General features: G+C 40.0%; 1 protein-coding gene across 1 annotated transcript in view; it reads left to right on the top strand.

Annotated features, from left to right (window-relative positions):
• The window catches only part of ACSS3 (acyl-CoA synthetase short chain family member 3), a 95,880-nt gene that overhangs the window by 53,719 nt on the left and 19,789 nt on the right, over positions 1–22,372 (top strand). Inside the window, exon 10 of the mRNA XM_075080720.1 lies at positions 19,781–19,876. Within this exon, the coding sequence (XP_074936821.1) occupies positions 19,781–19,876 (96 nt within the window). The remainder of the gene's footprint in view (positions 1–19,780; positions 19,877–22,372) is intronic.

Raw genomic sequence — 22,372 nt, 5'->3', positions numbered from 1 at the left:
CTGTAATTTGGAATATCCATTCTCCAAAAACCCACAACGCCCAAGAAAGCTTGTGTTTCCTTTTTGCTAGTTGGTGGAGACATGGCTGCTATTTTGTTGATCACATCCATTGGAATCTGACGATGACCGTCTTGCCATTTGATTCCTAAGAACTGGATTTCTCATGCAGGTCCCTTCACCTTACTTTGTTTTATGGCAAAACCAGCTTTCAGAAGGATTTGGACTATTTTCTCTCCTTTCTCAAAAACTTCTTCCGCTGTGTTGCCCCACACAATGATGTCATCAATGTATTGAAGGTGTTCTGGAGCTTCTCCCTGTTCCAGTACAGTCTGAATCAGTCCATGGCAAATGGTAGGACTGTGTTTCCACCCCTGGGGCAGTCGATTCCAGGTGTACTGGACGCCCCTCCATGTGAAAGCAAACTGTGGCCTGCACTCTGCTGCCAGAGGGATTGAGAAGAATGCATTAGCGATATCAGTTGTGGCATACCACTTGGCTACCTTTGACTCCAGTTCGTATTGAAGTTCTAGCATGTCTGGCACAGCAGCACTCAACGGTGGAGTGACTTCATTCAGGCCACGATAGTCTACTGTTAGTCTCCACTCTCCATTAGACTTCCGGACTGGCCATATGGGACTGTTAAAGGGTGAGTGGGTCTTACTGATGACTCCTTGGCTCCTCAGTTGGTGAATGAGTTTATGGATGGGGATCAGAGAGTCTCTGTTGGTGCGATATTGCCGCCGGTGCACTGTTGTGGTGGCGATTGGCACCTGTTGTTCTTTGACCTTCAGCAACCCCACCACATTAGGGTCCTTTGAGAGACCGGGCAAGGTAGACAGCTGTTCAGTTTCCTCCATCTCCAAGGCAGCTACACCAAAAGCCCACTTGTAACCTTTTGGGTCCTTGAAATACCCTCTCCTGAGGTAGTCTATGCCAAGGATGCACAGAGCCTCTGGGCCAGTCACAATGGGGTGCTTCTGCCACTCATTGCCAGTTAGGCTCACTTCGGCCTCCAATACAGTTAGCTCTTGGGATCCCCCTGTCACTCCAGCAATGCTGATGGGTTCTGCCCCTACATAGTTTGATAGCATTAAGGTGCACTGTGCGCCGGTGTCCACTAAAGCTTTATACTCCTGTGGGTCGGACATGCCAGGCCATCGGATCCACACAGTCCAGTAAGCCCGGTTATCCCTTTCCTCCACCCGGCTGGAGGCAGGGCCCCTCTAGTCCTGATCATGGCAGTCACAACTCACTTCCTGTAAATGTGAATCAGGAGTCCCTCTATTACACTTAGAAATAAAATTTGCGCTTCTACTCCTCTGTCTGGGGACTTGCTCGCTGGAAACTGGAGCAGCAGCTTTCCTGGAAGAGCCTCCCTGAGTGACTGTTCTTCCTTGCAGTTCATGTACTCGTGCCTGTAGGGTCGAAGTAGGCTTGCCATCCCACCTCATCATGTCCTCTCCATGGTCACGCAGGTAGAACCATAGGGTGGCCCGTGGTGTGTATCCCCTTCTTTGAGCCAAAGGACGCTTATTCCTAACAGCTGAGACACTGCTCTGTCGAGGTGGGGAGTAGGACAGATCTTCTTTGAGTTGCTGGACCTCTTGGGATAGTTTCTCCACAGCAGAGACAAGCGAGGAAGAGATATTTGTGTCATAATCCCGGAGTCTATCAATCACCTCTGCCACCGTTGGTGTCTCGTCATCTTTCCAGGACATCACTGCCAATGAGTTTGCATGCGAAGATGGTGCGCTCCGTACAAACTTCCGCCACATGGGTCGTGTGCACTCAGCTTCATCTGGATCTTTGGATGATCGTTGATCGTCCAGGTCACCATAAATCACCTCAAACACAGCTAATTCCCTTAGATACTGGATGCCTTTCTCCATAGTTGTCCATTTTCCTGGGCGATATGTAACATCTTCTTTAAAGGGATACCTTTCCTTCACTCCAGACAGGAGTCGCCTCCAGAGGCTGAGGGCTTGTGGTTTTTTTCCAATTGCTTTGTCAACGCCCCCTTCCCCAGAAAGGGATCCCAATTGTTTGGCTTCTTTTCCCTCTAGTTCCAGGCTACTGGCCCCATTATCCCAGCATCGGAGCAGCCAGGTGGCAATGTGCTCACCTGAACGACGGCTATAATCTTTTCGTATATCTCGCAACTCGCTTAAGGACAGGGATCGGGTGGTCTCTATTTCATTTATTACTTCTCCCTCCTCTCCCCGCGATGGCCCTGGTTCTTCATCATCCCGTTCTAAACGAGTTGATGTCCGCTTCCAATATTTCGTCTTGTGTATGGGGGCAACTGATACTGGTACGGGTTTATTTTCTGAGCTAGCTCCGGTACTTGTTGTGGGGGTTTGAGTGGCTGCAGTGCCTGTTGTCAGGGCTGGATTGTCTACAGTGCCAGTCACTTTGCATTTCAATCCAGAGACATTCTCTTCCCCCTGGGGGCACTGAATACTGTTGAGCAGGGCTCGGTATGCATGGGCCAGACCCCAGCACGTTGCAGTTATCTGTGTCTCTCTGGAGTTCCCAGCGTAACAACATACTTTCTCCAAATATTCTACTAGTTTTTTAGGATTCTGCACTTGTTCGGGGGTGAAACTCCAAAACACTGGGGGTGCCCACTGCCCTAGGTATTTGCCCATGCTATCCCACATGCCCTGCCACTCGTAACTATCAAGCCTCGGGGCAGATTTCTGGGTGATATTCTTAAATTGCTTAGTCAAAACCAAAACAACATGCCCAAAAACTAACAATAAGTGCACCTTAACCACCCAAGGATGTTCAAGATACAAAAACGTTGTTGTAACAAAGGCACAGACATCACAGAACAAAGTTGCAAAGATACTATTCTGTATTTCCTCCATATAAAATCTCTCAGAGGAGGAGGTATAATTGCTAATTGCCTCAACAAGGTGGTATCTGAAGTACAGTAACGGTTTCAGCAAAAACCCCAAATACCAGGTAAAGCTGAAAACGAGTGTTTGTATAACAAATCTTGTAGGCAAAACATTACTAATCACAGCAGAACACAGCAGACTCAACAAACCAACACCGATTTTTAACACCAACTGCAAAAAGGACAACATGGTGCTGTGACCAGCAGCTGTTGTTATCTCCAACCCTTGAGCCCCACGTTGGGCGCCAAAAAGACTGTCGTGGTTTAGCGGCAGCTCAGCCCCACACAGCCGCTCGCTCACTCCCCACCGGTAGATGGGGGAGAGAATCAGAAGGGTAACGCTCGTGCGTTGGGATAAGAACAGTTTAATAATTAAAATTAAAAGAAAAAACAGTAGAAATGCAATGTAAAGGAGAACAACGAGAGGCGCAAAGCCCCGGGGGGAGGGGGGAAGGGAGGGGAGGGGAGAGGAGAGGGGGAACGAACCGCCGGAACAAACCGCACGCGCCGCAGCCGCTCGCCGCCCGCCGACCCGACGCCGCGCCGCCCCCGCGCTGCCACTGCCCCCCCTCAATATATTGGTCATGGTGTCACATGGTATGGAATGAACCTGCCATTGGCCAGTCGGGGTCAGCCGCCCCCACCATGGCCTTGCCCCTCCCAGCCCCCCCCCCCCGCCACGCGGCAGAGCGCGGGAAGCTGGAAAGGTAGCCGACCCCCACAGTGAGGAGAATTAACCCCTTCTCAGCCAAAACCACCACAACGGCATGCTCTTAAATTAAATTGTAGCATGACTTTATGAGCCAAGGCTATTTCAAATACAGTGTTTGAGAACATTTAATAATTTGATTAGAATGAAGACCCATTTTTATTTCCAAGTGATTTCTGTAGAAATGTGTGCTGCTGAATGTAACTAAGGCATTCAGTCTGAAGGAAAAGCTTTACTAAGTCGGAGTTCCTATCAGAGAACTGAATTTCACGGTATAAGGAGAAAGAAGGAAGGAAGAATCACTGGGGTTGATGAACACCTCTTGAGGTCATCTAGTTCAACCCCAGCTCAAGCAGTGTCACCTAAAGAGAGTTGCCCAGGATCCTGTTCAATTTCTAATATCTCTGTGGGCGGGGGATTCCACAACCTTTCTGGGTAGTCTGTGTCCATGTTTGACTGCCCTGACAGTAAAAATGTTTTTTCTTGTGCTCAGCTGGAATTTCCTATTTTAATTTGTGCCTGTTGCCTCTTGTGTCAGCGGTGTCAGTGGGCACCACTGAGAAGTCTGTCTGCCTCTTTTTCATTCCCTCCCATCCAGTATTTATACACATTGATAAGATCTCCTCTGAGCCTTCTCCAGACCAAACAGTCCTAGCTCTCTGCCTCTCTCCATATAAAATATGTCCCTTTTCCTGGCTGTTCACTGGATTCTCTCTTGTAGCTCCATCTCTTGTATGGGGGAACCCTGAACTGGCCCCACCAGCGCCAAGTAGGGAGGAAGGATCATCTCCCTCTATCTGCATGACAACGTTCTTCCTTTTGCAGCCCAGGGTGCTGTTGGCCTTCTTTGCTGCGAGGATGTGTTGCTACCTTATGGTCATCTTGCTGTTCAGTGGCATCCTAAGGTCGTTCTCTGCAGATCCTTCTCTTTCCAGCTGGCTAGTCCTCAGTGTGCAGTGGTGTCTGGGGTTATTCCTCCCCAGATGCCAGACTTTGCACTTCCCTTTGAGCGTCATGAGGTTCCTCTTGACCTATTTCTCCCACTTGTTGAGATGCCTCTGAAAGGCAGTACATGCTTAAGTCTGGATTACTTGTGCCCCGCTGTGTTGTCCTTCCAGAAGATATCCGAATGGTTGAAGTTCCCCATCAGGATGAGGGCCTGTGAATGTGAGGCTTCTTCTATTTGTTTGAAGAAGGCCTCATCTACAGACCTCATCCTGATCAGGAGGTCTCCAGCAGGTACACACTACAACAGCATGAATGTTGGCCTGCTGGCTGGTCTTCACCCGTAAGTTCTCAACAGGCTCCTGACCTGACTTCTGGCAAGGCAGAGCCCCTCTCATGTAAAGTGCAGCACCCCTGTCCTTGCCTCTCAGGCATAGGAAAAAATTAATAGAATACAAGCTAATAAACCAGATTTGTGTAACTTTTAAAATAAAGAACGGTCAGGTCTGGTAAGTGAGATGAAATAGAAATGCTTCTCCCCACACTGTCCTGTGTTCCTGAACTTCCCTTGAGACTCATGGGCTCAAGTGTTCAGGGGGAAGAAGTGGATCCTCCTCCCTCTGAAAGGCTTCACTTGTCCTGGAGCACAACAACCAGGACAGCAGACAAAAGCAGCTGTCCCTTCCGCTGTTCAGTCACCTCTTTTTTAGCAGAATACAAAATGTATCCCATTAACTATGGAAAAAACAAGCAGTTATGTCACATTCAACTGTGTGTCACTTGGTATAATATTGTTGAAAGTGGATTTCCATGCTGGAAAAGCCTTTTCAATCCAATAGTACTGGATTTCTGTACACTAGGTTGAAGCTGTAAGGTGCTGAATGTGAAATATTTTACAGAGTAGATAACTGGTTGTTTCACTTCATATTAGAAATATCCAAGGTTAGTGACTGATAGCAGAATAAAGGGCCCAAACCTTGAGAAATAAGTTTTCTGAACTATCTGCAAAATATAAACTAAACTAAAAGCACAGAATAAAAAACCCTAATCAATTCTAGCCGGAAGACGTAGAGTCAGTTAGCCATTTTATGTAAAGCTAATAAGTTTTTTAAATGAAAATTTTTTTATATCAAAATTCAATTCAAAATAACAGACCTAGTAAATTTCATTAATTGCCTTTTTGGGTAATTCAATTGCACCTGAAGTTAAAAATTGCTGTTTTGTTATGCCAGAATTTGAAAGCTTCTGACTCATTTGTAGATATGAAAATGCTTTTGACCTTTGATAATCTGGCAAATTGTAACTTATTCCCCTTATATATTATACTTATATTTGTCTGCGTTCTTCCAAAACAAGAGCATTGCAGAATTGTGAGAAATGTTGGTATCTTACTTTTACTGGAATACTGTAGATCTTATTTATGCAGTTATGTCCTTGACTCTTCCAACTGAGGCTAAAGCAGAAGATGGAGAAGGAGGGCAATCCAGTATCTGGGTAATTAGTGCTTCTTGTATGATGGCATAATTTCTATTCCCGTGTTTATGACTGAGAAGAGGAGGGAAGAGATCAGCTCTGTAGAATTATTTGGAGATGGAAAGGAGTATGAGTGAAGGGAAACAAAAGGCTGGCAAACAAATGTATTACAAAATAAAAAGGGAGTATAAAACACTAGGTTTAGTAAGTTATCTTCAAAGGTCTTGGCCCCTTCGCCATATATTGCAACTAGAAATAAATGACTATGGGCAAAGAGACGTAGATCAAGTTTTCTTTCATTCTGTCTTTGGAAGGTTTATGGAGTATATGAAATCACTGTGAGTTGAAACAGTACTTTGAAACAGAAGAAAACTTTCATTAGGCAACTTTAGTGCAGCTACACCTGGAAAGCCTGATCGATTAAAACTTTGACTTGTTTCAATATGCCTTCATCAATAACGCTTATTTTAAATGTTAATATTTGTGTTACAAGTATCGTAAGCATGTCTTACAAGCTGTGAAATATATGTCACAGGATCAATGAGTAGCAAGTAGGATTTGAAGCAGTAAGGACTGATAAGCCCTTGCTGCTTTCTCTGGAGAGATGGCAATGGATGAAAGAATGGTACTTTCAGATCCTGTGCTCATCTGTACATGGAGAGAGGATAATCTCATTTTGGATTTGTGCAGGTGTTTATTTTTTTGCTTATTTATACAAAATGACACTTAGCATTTAAATAGCAATTTTCATCTTCAAAGTAAATTAATTCTTTTAACACCTCTGAAGTAAGTAAAGTTATTCCAGTCTTGCAGACATTAAATTGAGAAAGACAGGTATCTTGCCCCAGGCTATCCGGGAAGCCATTGCAAATTCAGTTTTAGAAAACAGAACTTTTCTTACTCAGAGATACATTTTCTTGTCATATTTACATGTTTTTTTTGTGATATTTTGTCTGAAAGGGAACAGGAGAGCACACTTTGGACCTTGTTCTGTCTCTGTTTGAGGTTGTGTTTTAAGGAAATGATACAGTAGCTCTGTTTCAGTATTCCAGGTAAGTACATTACAGGGCACCTTGACAAATCTATTTGAAGTAGCCTAAACAGTGTTTGGGTTGTGACTGCTGTGCCACACCCTTGGGAGAGGCCTCAATACACAAAGAAATGTGAGTTTGGGTGACCTTGATTTTTGGAGCTGGCTTTGAATTCTAGAAGAAAAAAGGGTAATAGCAATGAGGATGTGAAGAAACGTGGAAGCACGAAGGCTCTGAAAGCTTGTGTTAAACATCCTCAGCTGCTTTCATGTTAGCTATTCAGTATTTTGTAGTAAAAAGAAATAAAATTAAACTCTCCCACATTGGTTTTGACATTCTTAAAAAAATTTGAGAAGTCAGATTTCTGTTTCTTCATAAGTGTAGGATGTAAAGAGTTTTCTCTTGATGTTTCTAAATAGAAACATTTTGAGGGTGTATAGGAAAATTCAGATGAAACGGAACAGAAACTGAAAATTCAGTGATAAAATTTGACATGCATAAAATCTCAGTCAAGAGGTATTCTCCCCTACAACTTTTTTGGTCGTGCACTATGGGAATCAAAGTTACAGAGCATGCAAGTGTAGGAGGTTCAAATTGGAGATATCCACTATGTCCTGAGTGTCAGCTCACTAGCAGGCAGAACTATGAGAAGATTGTATGTGTTTTCTGTTTTCATGGAAATAAGCTGCCTTATCCAGTAAGGTATGGGTGTCTGCAGCAGGCTTTAGGACAAAAATTACATAGTGCTTGCTACATTGTGGATGCTGAAAAAGAAGGTTATCGTATGGACACGTTGTAATGAGATCTTGGATACTCTGAGACACAGTGTGATAAAATTTATCAGTAGGAATTCCCCAAATTCTGTAATACAATTAATTAATATATTCTATCACTTTTACAGTTGTTCTTGTTCCTTCTCCATGTCTTACCTCTGAAACATGCAGCTGCTATGTTGGTAATATTTTTATTAGGATATACTATTTCTCTGTAATTCCACATAGGAGTAATGGTTGTACAGATCTTTTATTAGGACTATACAAGCAAAACAACTGTATCATTGAATTCAGTGTAAAAAATATGAATCATAGTTAAGTGTAATCACTGTAATATATTTCAATGAACTACTTCCTACCACAATCATGTACGGGGAAGAGTTTATTAATGTGGTCTCCAAGCAGCATGACGTGGTCCCCAGTCCTCAGTTTCCACTGTGTTGTCTTAGCGACATTGTGCAGAATCTTCTTCTCATGTGTATAGATTTTGCAAATGAACTGTTAGCTAATTTTTCCAGGTTTCCACTACAGAACTGTTCTTTAGGTGAATTACCTTGTCAGTCTAGATCTCCATTGCCTCACATTTGACAACTGTATTCCAGATTTTGTTCTTCAATCATCTTCTGCTTTGCCCTATTCAAAACTGTGCAGATCAGTCCAGTGCATTCTTTAATGTGATGCATTTCAGTCCTGTGCATTCCTTTAATATGGTGAAATTTTCAGATCAAGAGGCAGCAGAAAAGGTAAACTAAACAAAGGTTGGCTGCTTAATTTGCAACAAAGGAGTGAATTTTCAGAAATATTTTTTTGAGTGCCAGAAATTCAGTTCTGGATTTATTGGGCCCAAGCATCTGGAGCTGAGATGAAAGAGGTGAAACAGATTTCCTACAAAGTCCAGGCTACTGGTTTAGGTTATCAGGTGGTGCCTCATTGAAGATGTAGTTTCATGCTTTTTAAAGTCATGTGTATCCTGTCAAGACTAGGATAATAGTTTTTTAGTAGAAGCTGATACTCTGCAGAACAGTTTGTCAGAAGTGGGAATTACTCTGCAGAAACTTCTGCAGCTCCTAGCCCTGAATTAGAGTCCTCTGAACATAATCTTCTGGATAACTGAACTCATAACAGGTATTCATGTAAAGGAAGAAGAGAAAAGTGGTCATTTATCATGTCTCTACCTGGGGGCTTGCATTCTGTCCTTTAAGGGTATGCACGTAAAGATTGTTCCAGCCATTGTTGCTTAGTAGTCAGACTTGCGCAGTTGTGGACTGTGTGTCATTAGTTACAGTAGCTCGTCATTCCTTCAATGTCATGTTAGCACACCCAGTTCAAACAGGTTTTTGGTTGTCCTTATTGGAGGAGAGAGAGGAGGAAATTTTTTTAGGGGCCACGGGCATCGCCAAGGCAGAGGCTGACCTTTCGCTAGTGTGTGGCTGTCTCATTCTGTACTGTGGCCATTAGCTTCAGAGAAAGGAAAAGGAACAGAATTGTACGTATTTTTTTCTTTGCCTGTTTGGTCAACCTGTGTCAAAATCAAGGAGCTGTTTCCTATCTCATCCTGATGATTGGCTTCTCTCTTGAGTTTAAGCATTGAAAGTTCTTGCAATTCTTATCTTATGATAATTTAACATAACTTAAAGGAATAACACAGATTTAAATTAGGATTTGACACTCTTGTTTTCAAATAAGCCAAATGATTTGGGCTAAATTGCTTTGGGGGAGCCAACCACTCTCTTAAACCTGTGAAGAGCAGTTGGTGCCTCTCTCTCACAGTATTCCAGTAGTGTTACCACTCAGAAGTGGAGGAAGAGTGGGGCAACTCGCCCCTCCTCAGCATGGGACATTGGAGCCCTCAATCTGTGTGTACATCCCAGGAGTGTGTTGGAATTGCAGAGACAAACTTTCCTCAGCCTCACTCTCCTTCCACCCCACTTTTTCGTTGTTGTTGAAGGTATTTTTTATGATAGAAACAACTTGGGCCTTTATATGGGCAGTCACATGGAACATTAGAATTACAGAAATTTCTTAAATGAGCCTTTATTTGGAAATGTGGTAAAATTGCTTACTTGTGAAAACCCTACCTCAGAGCACCCTGTTTCAAGGCAGGTAGAGAAGAGAGTTAAGCGTTGAAGACTGCTGATACTCAGAACCAGGTATTTTTTTGGTGTAATCCTTGTTAATCTAATGCTAAAATATTGTATCTCTGCTCATGCTAACAGAGTATAGCACCTCCATCATATATGATTTGTTACCTGCATAGTAAAATGGGACACATAGCTTTCCTGGTTGCGTTGCCCTCCATAGCATTTCAGTTTTACAGTCATCTATACTCATATTCCAGTCTTGAATTTTCATGAGTTTTGAACAATCATGTGAAATGGATTCTCCTTCGGAAATTTAAGCTGTATCTACTTAGCGGAGAAATATTTTTAACAGAAATGTGTTGTTCATTACTATGTACTGCTTGTGTGTGTGTTGGACATCCAAGAACGTTATGTCTGGATTATGGACATATTCTCTATGGTGTTTTTACTTTGAATGAACCGTTACAGCTGCATAGGTCTATTATGGTCTTTAGTGCTGGTCACCATCTCCCCCATTTCATGAAGTGAATTTCTCCTCTAAATATGTTTCTCACTTGAGGGTTATTTCAGATGCACGTTCCACATGGCTTTCAGTTCCCCCCTACATTTTTCAGAAATGCACCGTGTTGCAAAGATGACCCTGGTCCAGAGATGGCAGGAGTGTTGTGGCTTAAAAAAAAGATGGATGCCTTTTGTTTTTATTTATGGAATTGATTACAGTTTAGGCATGGTTAAGTCAGTAAGCATACCAGGTCCTTCTAGGAAGAAAAAAGCACGTACCTCTGTACTTCAAATTGCTGGGAAGGTTCTCTTTTCCTCCTGGCTATTCTCTTTTTTTTCTTCCCACTAGTCAGCACACCCTCTGTGTTGATACAAATTCGGTATCAGCTGTGCTGTAGCCACTCTGTCTCATTTGCTTTGACACTTTCTAACTTAGAATTGATAGAAAGTATGTATTAAGCTTTTCTGTTCCCATTTGACTTCAGTTTCTCGGTGCTTATTAATCTTAATCTTTTCTGACTGTCTTTCCACATGCAGCTGGGGACATGCATTAAAATGAATGAAGTATTATAGATGTTTTCCTCCTTTTTAAAATTTCATTGATGTGGTTAGATGATTGAAAATAAAAGAACTGTAAAGCAATCTCAAGTTACGAAGCTCAGCCATGAATGATATTTAGTGTGCACTGAATGGACAAATGAAGAAGAAGAGGGGACACCCTTAGGAATGGGTATGCTAAATAAGAATACTGCAGTCTCATCTGCCTGGAGGAGACAAACTGGCAGCACCTCCAGTTGTATGTGTGTGAAGATGTTACAGGTTGTTGATCTCATTCTTGTCGCATGGCAACTGCTTTTTTTGTTGCTCAGAGAATAAAGTCCTCATTAGTGTAAAGTAGATGATTTTTCCAGATTATTTAAGAACAGGAAAGCTAGTAGTAAGCTGCATGGATCTAGTGCATGGAAAGAATGATCCTTTGCAGGATTTAAGGCGGCTCAGTGAAAGTAGGACAAGAACAGGAGTTTCTAAGATGGTAGTCCCTGATACGGACAAGACTATTTGAATTGCACAGTAGTAATTTTATGTCTTTTCCATCTTGGCAGTATTCCTATGCATACAATATATTAAAATTACCCAAAATGATTAAACAGTAAATGGTTAGCACTGAGATGTGTAATTACTTTTTAGAATCTCCATTTATCTCTTAGTATTTCATAATGTATTGGTTATGATGTTACAGTAGGAGGAAAATAAAAATTGGAAATTCATTTTTAGTCTGAAAATATAATTCAGTGCATTGCCCGACTTAATGCATCTTTAAACATCTGACATCTTCAAAATATGAGCAAAAAGCTGTCATTTTGCTATAGGTGACTTGTAAGATGTACATTATAAACTGCCATTTGGAGGCAAAGGAGCCTGGTATACTTACAAAATGAATGCATAAACTTTCAGAGCTTTATGGCTAGCTTGCCAGTTAGTGATAGCTGAACTTATTTCCTTCTTTGGTTTTAATATTTGTCATAGCCCACCAACCTTTAAGCTATTTAAAGCTTCTTTACAGTTACATTTTGTACATTTATTCTGGAGATTTTATTTGGATGTGCTTTGAAATCTTCAGAGGCCTTGTGTATATGTATGATACCATAAACAGCACAGTTTGTAAAAATGTTCTGTGTTTGGATAAGATTGTGAAAGGGAGCCTTGGGGGAATTTTAATGGTTTTGGGGGCTGATTTTGTTTTTTAAATGAGTGGATTGAATATAGCAATAGAACTGTTATACAAGAAGTATTTGGCCTTCACAAGTGTAATATGTATTCATGGTAATAGATGCATTATGACTACAAGTGCTTTGAAGCATTTAGGAAATACTAAAAGAATTACTGATTTCTCTTCTGACGTTAAATTCTAAGAACAAGCATGGAAACTCAGATACTTTCAGAAAAAAACATTACTTTATAAGCAAAATGGATTTTATTTTGAGAAACAGGCTTCAGATTTTCAAATACTGTTAGCTTATTGTTGTACACATATTAATATGGCTTCACAGTCAGGCTAATACTAAAATCATAGTTTCTAGATTGTGCAAACAAGCTTGAAGCTGTCATTCTCAGTGCTGTATACATGCATAATATGGGAATGCTTGCCCATTTATTTAAATATGAATATACTTTAATTAGTGCAACACTAAATGTAATGCAGTATTTCCTTTTAAAACTTGGAAGTAGTGTCCCAGATGAGGTGGGAGGCTTTCATCCTGTCTAAAGTTAAACCAATAGAGTAATGACATAGGTGAGCTCTCAGAAAGCTATTTGTCGCTAAAGCTCCCTTTCAGAAAATTGGCCTGGCTTATGAAAGCACTTATATATGTACCTGTGTTGCATTTGACATTTGAAAGGTAATGTGATATCCTAAATTATGAGTTAGACTAAATGGACAAATTGCTTGTGGGGGAGGAAATACTTGTGATACTACTCCGTTTTAAATGAAACATACCGAGATAAATAGCTTGGCAGTGGCGGTGTGTAACTGGGAGTGTGATTTGTGAATGGTCTAAGCCATTGCAGAAAGTGCCAACCACCAGTGAAAGGAGGAGCAGGGCATCCCTCCTTCCTCTCTGGCACTACCTTTGTACCCCTGCTCTTAGGCCAGTCCTACCATGCGTGTGGCTGCATGGCAAGCAGAATCAGAGCATTAATTTAGGCAAAAACTAACCTGGCAGAAAGAAAGAATATATTGATTTTTTAATCTGAATCAGTTCAATCCAATTCTGTGTAAAAATGGGGGGGAAAGGAAGATGGGGATGTACAGCCAAAGTGTAAAACGGTAATGAGACCACGCATTTTTTTTTACAGTTATCTTCACTGATGTACTTTTAAATAAGCTCGAGTCAACTGTGCAGTGTCCAGTTGTGCATTTTAATTACAAAATCATCCTTATTCATACAATGGATAATGAAAATGAATATGGCTGTCACATCATTGTCCCTTTTAGCTATTGTCTGTGCTGTCTTTCAGACAGTAACCACTTTCTGTGGTGCCTGTAATGCATGGCCCTGTTTTTGATTGAGCACCCTTAGTGCTACCGTACAATAAAGAATACAGAGAATAAGGAGAACTTCAGGTTGAAGTGTATATGAACAACAAGTAGTCATAACGAGAAAGAAAGCAAATTTTTGTGCAACGCACTGGTCCTATTGTACAAATACATCTCTACTGGAGAGTCTGTTTAATTAACGGATCTTTCTGGTTTCCTTAGTCACCCTTCAAAAAATGGATTAATTTACTTCCTATTTATATTTCTTTTCCATGTTTTCTGAGTGAAGTTTCTACATTACAATTTCTGAGTAGAGAAAGTTAAGCATTTAAGTAAAGTCTTTTTAAGGCTCTGTATACAATTTAACAAAGTGAGAAAGGTCAAATTTAATTTCACTTGGATGTCAAGAATAGGTGAAAAACACTGTTGTTTTTCCGTGAGGCTCACAGTTAACTTGTAGAGGTTTTACACTCTATTTTGTAGAGTACTAGTGGGATGAATGAACATGTTTTGCATCCATTCCACCTCAAGGTAACAAATTCTTTTGATCTTCTGCCAAATGAGTGTAATCTAAATTGTAAGCAGCCTGATGGACAAGGTAATACTTCAGATGTGATAGTCTCTCTAAATAATATTTGAGCAAGAAAGTCTTAACTGAAATTCTTCCCAGTTGGTTTACTACATACTCTTTACCCTAACTTTACTTAAGTTGGTAAGGAGTTGAAAAACTCCCTGTAAGAAAACTATGAAAATCTTGATTACAAATCACTCAACTTGCATACCTTACTTAAAATTTGATACTTGTTGTGGGTTTTGCTAAGACAGACCCCTGCTACTCACTTACCATATTTTGGCATTCTGTATGCACCTGCTGTTTATTCTGTTGATTCTGCAAGCACTTAATTCACAAGAGGAATAAGTTAAGAATGCAGTCAGATGAGGAAAAATAAATAATAATTACCATCACTCTTCAGGAATTTTTCTGCTGCATCTGTCATACTCCTCAGAAATAAGGGGTGAAATGAAATACCGAATGATGCATGAAAGAGTTTTTGAACTTTCACTACTAGCCAGCAAAGCCTTTCACAGTTTAGGGTGACAGACTGTCTTTAATGTAGCCTAATTTTGCATAATGTGTGAATTGGATTTAATTTCACACTTGCTTTCTGACAGTTGGTAAAACTGAATCAGGGAATCCTTAAGAATTTACAGTTCTCCACATTCTTCAGTCATTGTTGTCTCCTTGTGGCCCCTCTCACTTTTCTGTTACAGTTTGCTGCGGTACCCTGCTAAATATATCAGAAGATGAGAATTTCAGTAAATATAAGCTCTGTTATGAAATTTTATTTTATTTGATGACAGGCTTAAGCAAAATGAAAAGGAAATGAATAAAATGGATGGGTAATTTCATGATATAATTATCATAGCTCCAAAAAGCAATTTTCCACAAGCCTTTACCCTTTGAAGGTGGTAAAAATCATGGGATATCAACATATACTAACAATGCGGGTGCAGCTGTACTGTGGACTTCTGTGGCAGTCTGCCAGCTGACAGCCCAGCATCACACATCATATTGCATTGGAATTATCCAACCTGTTCTCCTCTGTGCCCTTTAGTGCCCTGGGATAATAGTGGCCAGGTGTCATCTCCTTGTTTTAATGTTGATGAATAATTAGCATCACACTGCTTCTAGTTAAATACCCAGCACTAGCCAGGTGCACTTGGTCTTTCTACACATTAATACTTCATCATGTCTCATGCACCGACCTGGAGTTGAGCAGAAAATGTAGATCTCTTCCAGGGAAGAGATGAAGAAAACTTTGTAGCAAAATTATATAGTGGATATTACTGAGTCCTTGATGAAGGTGTGGCTGAGCTGTACTGTACAGAGGCTGAAACGGTTATCTGAAATTATCTTCCAAGAGTACTGAGCATAAGACTAAAGTGGTGCTTGGGCTACCAGCCTGCAGCATGGCTATCTAGACAGAATTTGTCAGGGTTAGCAGTGCTAAATCACAAGTAGTGAGTGAGGCCACCTACTGCTAGTGTGCTCAGAGGCTTAGAAACTTGTTTGGGTTTTAGTGATGAAGAACTGACTGGGAAACTGACGACTTTGCTCTGCATAGTCATATATTGAAGTATAAAGGAAATGAGGTCTATGGGAATACTTGATGATCTGGCCCCTGCATCTTCAGGACCCTCCCAGTACATATAATTTCTGTGATGTGTTAGATTTGGTCTTATAAGGAAGCAGTATGGTATGCTGTGATGCAGATTTTGAGTGCTATAATTCATCTGGTACTGTGGTTTTCTGTTCCTGGATGCCCAGTAGTTCTTGCCGTACTAGAAAGAATGTTGCTTTTACTTTATTGAATTCTTCATTCCACCTTTTCTGGCATAATTAAAACGATCACTGTGTGGAGGGAGCATGTGCAAGGAGTCTCTTCAGAGCTGCATTCTTGCTATGTGGATGGATTTGTTATCAGCTGCTGCCTAAGTTTTCTCCCTTTCATAGACCCTCCTCTCCATTTTATTAGTGCTGTCTTCTGCTGTAGTAATTTCTTTAGTTCCCCTCAACCAAAATGACAGCTTTGGCATGAGAACTGCTCAAAACAGCACTGCCACAGTGAGAATTTAGTGTATTATATTTATTGCATTCATTAATGTGTTAATGTATGACAATTGCTCCTTTTTCTTTTCTCCTGCTACATAACAACTTCCCACTTCTTTCGCGTGCTTCCAATGTCTATCCATTGCATCCTAAGAAATTCAAAGTAGACAGCCTTACATTACTCATCTAGTGCAGCCCAAATGCAAATATTAATGTCAGAATGAAGTGTGTTTTCCCTAAGTACTTCCTACCAGGAAATACAATATTTCAGCAGTGTGACAGTCAAATATGTTGAAGAACATGAGACATGGTCTAGAAATTATAATGTATCAGGAATGTAAGTTGTACAGGGCATTTTTCATCTATAAAGTCCTGAGTTATTTCAAAACTGTTTATTTTGATGGAACTTGGCTGTTGACTGCGAATGAACAAGACAATTTTGAGCACAGAACTTACTAGCTGTTGCTCTGCATCATTTGGCAGAGCACAGCTTCTGCAAGTCAGGCACACGGGCAGGTGGAAGCCTTCTGATGAATGAAGTCAGGCATACCCTTGCAGACTACCCTTGCTCAGGGGAGTAAGAGTGCACTTTTTGCTTCTGCATCAACAGCATCTTCTCTGACATAAGAATTCCTTTCAGAGATGCAAATACAACAAAAATGCCTATATTGGACTCTTCATTAACTGTCCAATATAGCTCAAAAATATTGAACTATCTTTAAAATAATATCTTTCACTTACATGTAGAGTAGGACAAAACAAAGGTCACATCTTTGAATTTTGAGGGCTATTTCATTACATCAGCCCTTATCCTGAAAGTAAAAATGTAAGGAGGGACTTGGGGAACTTTAACAGCTATGATTTTAAGACGATGGCTCACCAACTCTCTCTTCCAAGTCTCAGTGAAGTGCTTTTCATTATTCTCAGAGGTGTATATATTTATTCCATTATAACGCAGAGCAGATGTTGAATGTAGTTACCAGACTAGTTGTGAAACATTGCTCTTCCAGTGTAAGACATTGATTTTCTAAACAGCTGTTTCATTGTCATATTATAAAGTGTTATGCAAAAAGGAAATTGGTTTTATGATCAGTTGTCCCTGAAAAGCCTTCCATGGCCAGAGGGTGAGCTAACTTGCTAGTGTCTTGAGTGGAAGGTTAGCACCTAAATCTTTGCAGAAGGGACTGACTAGAAGACAGAGCTACTGTTCTGTTCCTTACATAAAAATATGCAAGTTCCTAAAGACTTCAGCATTTGAAATCTGTCTAGATGCTGGCATTAATTTCAGTGAATATGCAACTATAAACAAGTGTCAGGTAAGAGATGTCGGTCCACACGTTCAGAAACCTGATGTAAGGAGTAGGTGGAATACAATGTCTATTTGACAAGCATTATCCTTCATCGAACTGTTCCTGTTTTAACTTTCAGGCCTAGGTCTTGTAACCTGCATATAGGTCCTGACTTGAATTGTTAACAAACCAACCTTAATTGAAACCAAATTTTTAAACAGCATTACTTACTGGAAATATATAAAAGGGTCACACAGTACTTGTATTGCATATAGTTGATAAGGAAAATTTATCATCAGTACTTATCTTTCTGTGTTGTTCTGAACAGTGATGATTTCTTTTCAGCAGGATTTTGAATTGAATTCCCCTTTTAAGTCAGACTGTTTTTTCTCTGATAATAGTGCTGTCCTAGAATGGGGTTGCTGTTTTCTCATAGGTTTGGGAAATTGATATTTCAATCCAGCGTCCTGTTTGGAAGATATGCATTGATTTCCCAAGAAATGTACAGCACAAAGATCCATGCTATCCTTTGACAGTACTCCATCGTGCTTCTGCATTGTAAGGGGATCTTTAGCATTCAGGAACCGTTAACCTAACACAAAGAGCAGATGCTTTTGGGATTCCCACTCTGAATTAATATCTGGTCCAAGCACCAAAACCCCATGCTTTTTGTGTACGTAAAAAGTCTTATTGACCCATGGGAACTGAATATAAGGCTTAGAGATTAAAGCACTGGGTAAATATGAAAATTATATATCTGCTGGTAATTGGGAAGACAATAGAAGAAACAGCAGAAATTATAAAGACCTATTCACAAAGTTTTAGAACTTGTGATTCTTGTTTAGAATAAGGGGGCTTTCATTCAGTCTTATTCACTGTTGTCCAAAAGGCAGGGACAAATGCAGAAAAATTAAGATGATGAAGTTTCCATTCTAGTTTATATTGTTTTCATTAACAGTGTATCAGAGGGTCAAGCAAATCCAAACTAATTTTCAGAAATTTCAGATTCTCCCTCTCCCCTCAGGATTTTTTGACTGAGAGCCCTTGATTAGAAATGTTTGTCAGTTCCCAGTTCATGCAGTCAGTTCTTACTGGTACATCAGGTTAACAGTGATGCTGTGTTCCCTACCTCTCAGTAGCAAACCTGATTACTATGTTTTGGTGATAGGAGAATACCTTTCTCACCTGATCTGTTACAGTATGGTTTTTGGCTCTTGCCATGCAATATGTAAAACAAGATACACCCTGTGCTACTGCTTCTTTTCTTCCTAACACAGTCAAAAAAGAAACCGGCCCACTGTCTTTTCCGATTCACTGTTCTCTAAGAACAGTACCATTTTTCATTCTATTCTGAGGAAAAGAGGACAAAAATGTCTTCAGTATAAATACTGTACAGAAAATGAGGCTCCCAAACTGTTGAATAAATTGAGAGTTGCTCTTCCTGCAACTTTCAGTGTGATCACGGATGAGGTACATTAGATCGTTTTGATATTGTGTCATCACTGTAATTGTAGCTTCGGTGTTCTGCTTGTTGGAAGAAAAGATCAGGATCTGCAATTGTGTGGGGAATGTGCATTATGTAGAAGAAGAAACAATGGAAAGATGGGGAAGCTTTTTAGCCTGTCTTTATTATCATTGAGGGTTGATAATTCTCATTCCGTTTCCACAGCTGGAGTTAGGCCCTAGCTTAACTATGCCATGTTAATGCTAATTTTCAGCTACTTACTAACACCTAATGTAAACCCACCATAAGCTTTTGTAATTTTTTTCTTGTTCTTGCTTCTTTTAGCACTTGATTAGTCATTTAACAACTTCTGAAGTGGCAGATGAATGCTATGGAAGCAGAGAAAATTCACAGCAAAAACAACTGTAATTTCCTAATGAAAGAGAACAGTATTGTCAAAACTTTCAGATCAGATATAAATATAGAGCTAAAGACAAACCTGCTTTGTTGTGCTGACACTTGAGTGTTGCATGGGCTATGAACTCCAGGCCAAGAATGGATTAATTTTTTTCTGGAATTCATTCTTCCCAGGGATATTGACTCATGACATACCCCTTACAGTACATCTGCCCTTCACAGTATTTCTACCATGGCTTTGCTGTAGGCAGTTTCTTACTGGCATGGTGTAACCTTATACCCATAGCAAAATAAACTACAGCTGTAATGCAGAAAGTTTTTATTTCTGACTGTCTTCTGTGGAATCGAAAAAGTTCCCTTTTGAAGAATGCAAATTTCTGTAATGAACTTACATTCATTAGATAATACATAAAAGCTCCTAAATTCAAAATCTTCCATTGCTTGTCTGGGATTTTTATTTTATTTTATTATCTTGATGTCCTGAACTAGATGCAAAACTTAAAACCAACAAATACTTAATGACACTAAGAACAATTTTAACTGACAATATTTGTGTTCTCTTAACAGAATCTGGTTCTGCAATTACTGCTTCCTGTATCGGTTTGGGGAACTCTACAACACCTCCACCCGGACAGGCAGGAAAAGCAGTGCCAGGATACAATGGTAAGCCTGTGATAAACATGCTACTAGAGAGGATATTGCTTTAATTCCTGAGTAAGTGCTCTTTATTTTCATACCTTGTATGAAAGGGAAAGCAAATTACTGTCTTACTGATGTATTTTCCTGTAACAGGAAGCTCTGCTTTTTTGTGTGTTGTGGAATGTGGTTGTGAATAAGAAAATCAGAGTTATGTTGAAGAAAATTGATCAACTACCCCTATCTTTATTATATGAAAGGGCTAGCACATACTTCTAGCATGGATATAACAAAGATATGAAAAAAATACTGTGCTTTAATGCTTTATCTACAGCTGCACTGTTTTAAATGAGAGCAGCAGTGAAATTTGTATTGGCACCTCAGGAAGAAAAATGTTAGTAATAACCATCAACAAGAGGAAATGATAACCAGGCAAATAATTTCTGTAACTTACACTTTAAGTGTTCTGTTATACCTGTGTTTTCAATTTTCAGAGCCTAAATAGTTTTGGTTTGAGAGATGTACTTCAAATAATTATGTCTGGGACACATGGATTAGATTAATCAGATTTTCTTTTGGCCCTACAATTTCATATGAGAAGTATTCTAAAGTGCATGAAGAGAATTCTTACTGAGGTCTGTGACTTCTACAAATATGTCATAGTGAGCTAACAAGGAGTTTGGCAAGGATATAAATCTGCTATTTGAACCCATCCCACACTTTTTTAAAAGAAAATGAAAGTCAGTGTTCTGCCTTTTTGTACAGGTATATTTGAGAGAGTTGTTAAGCACCCTGTCTTTCAGTACTTGTGGAACATTTTTATTTCCAGCTGGGAGAAATGGTAGGCTATGGACCAGCATTAAAAGGATGAGCACTCATTGTCTGGAAGGTATTTGTATGCAGAGGGTGCAGCCACAGGATTAAGAATGCAAAAGTATTTTCATACCTGGGAACCCTGACTTTAGCACAGTTTTCAAGAATTACTTGAAGTCCAAAATAATTATGTTAAAGATCAAGCCATCCTCAGGAAAAGTTCTGTCATCATTGGGCAGAAAGATAAAGAAAGCTGTATTTTCTTCTAATATGTACAAGTGGAAGTGAACATTAAAGAAAATAACACTTTTCAGCAGTTCTGGGGTTTGGCATTTACAGTTATGGCATAAAGACAAGCAATAGCTTAAAAACAAGATTAAAGCAAAGCCTTGAAGTTTGTCCAGAGTTGTAATAAATAGATGGTTGTGGTTTAACCCCAGCTGGCAACTAAGCCCCACACAACTGCTCACTCGAGCCTCCCAGGTGGGATGGGGGAGACAATCAGAAGAGTAAAAGTGAGAAAAATCATGGGTTGAGATAAGGACAGTTTAATAGTTAAAGCAAAAGCCATGTATGCACACAAACAAAGTAAAACAATGAATTAATTCTCTACTTCCCTTCAACAAACGGGTTTTCAGCTACCTCCGGGAGAGAAAGGCTCCATCATGTGTAATGGTTACTTGGGAAGACAAAACACCGTAACTCAAAATGTCTCACTCCACCCCTTCCTTCTTTCCCCAGCTTTATATGCTGCATATAAACCGTGACGCCATATGGTGTGGAATATTCCTTTGGTCAGTTGGGGTCAGCTGTCCCGGCTGTGTCCCCTCCCAGCTTCTTGTGCACCCCCAGCCTGCTCGCTGGTGGGGTGAGAAGCAGAAAAGGCCCTGACTCTGTGTAAGCCCTGCTCAGCAATAATGAAAACATCTCTGTATCATCAAGACTGTTTTCAGCACAAATCCAAAACATAGCCTTATACTAGCTTCTATGAAGAAAATTAACTCTATCCCAGCCAAAAGCAGCACAACAGGGAAGAGTGAGAGAATGTAATTGCATTGCACATGCTACCAGATGATAGTCAGGCCTAGAAAAAAGTATGAGTACCAAGAATATAAAAATTTCCTACAAATTTTTTTGAACATTGGGCCTAGTATAAGGAAAGAATTTATTAAAATAAAATAAAGGAAATGTCTTTAGCATGCCTTAAAAGGGAAACATAAAATGAGCACTAAAATTCACTAAAGATTTATGAAAGAACGTTACCTCTTTCGGTCTTTGGTTTGAGACCAATTATGCTCTGTAATGCAGCCAGCTGTAAAACAGTGGATCTTGAAATTACTCTACTGGCAGCTGTCTTACTGTCACCCACTTCTGTTTTGATGATGTTTTGCTGCTGTTATTATATTAATTAGAAGAGATCCTTAGGCCATTTAGATTACACATGCATCTGGTAATGGTTTTGGATATTTCTAAAGTTATGTTATATTTATGCTGTGAAATAAATAGGAATTAATAACATCTACATTTTTTTTAAACACAGCCAAATTCTTTGTCATAGTATTGATAAAATAAACTGCTGATTTTTTAGAATATAGAGAATAAAAGCAGTATTTAGCTATGATATCAAAGTGCAGTAGCACAAATTGTATTTAAAAGTGAACCAAGATACCATATTAATTTCTAGCTCTGTTGCCTTAAAATGGACGTTGT

Source organism: Phalacrocorax aristotelis, chromosome 1 (genome assembly GCF_949628215.1).
Source record: "Phalacrocorax aristotelis chromosome 1, bGulAri2.1, whole genome shotgun sequence".
Classification (NCBI taxonomy): domain Eukaryota; kingdom Metazoa; phylum Chordata; class Aves; order Suliformes; family Phalacrocoracidae; genus Phalacrocorax; species Phalacrocorax aristotelis.
Note: the sequence above shows the minus strand (reverse complement) of the source record. Positions and strands in the feature narration are given on the sequence as shown.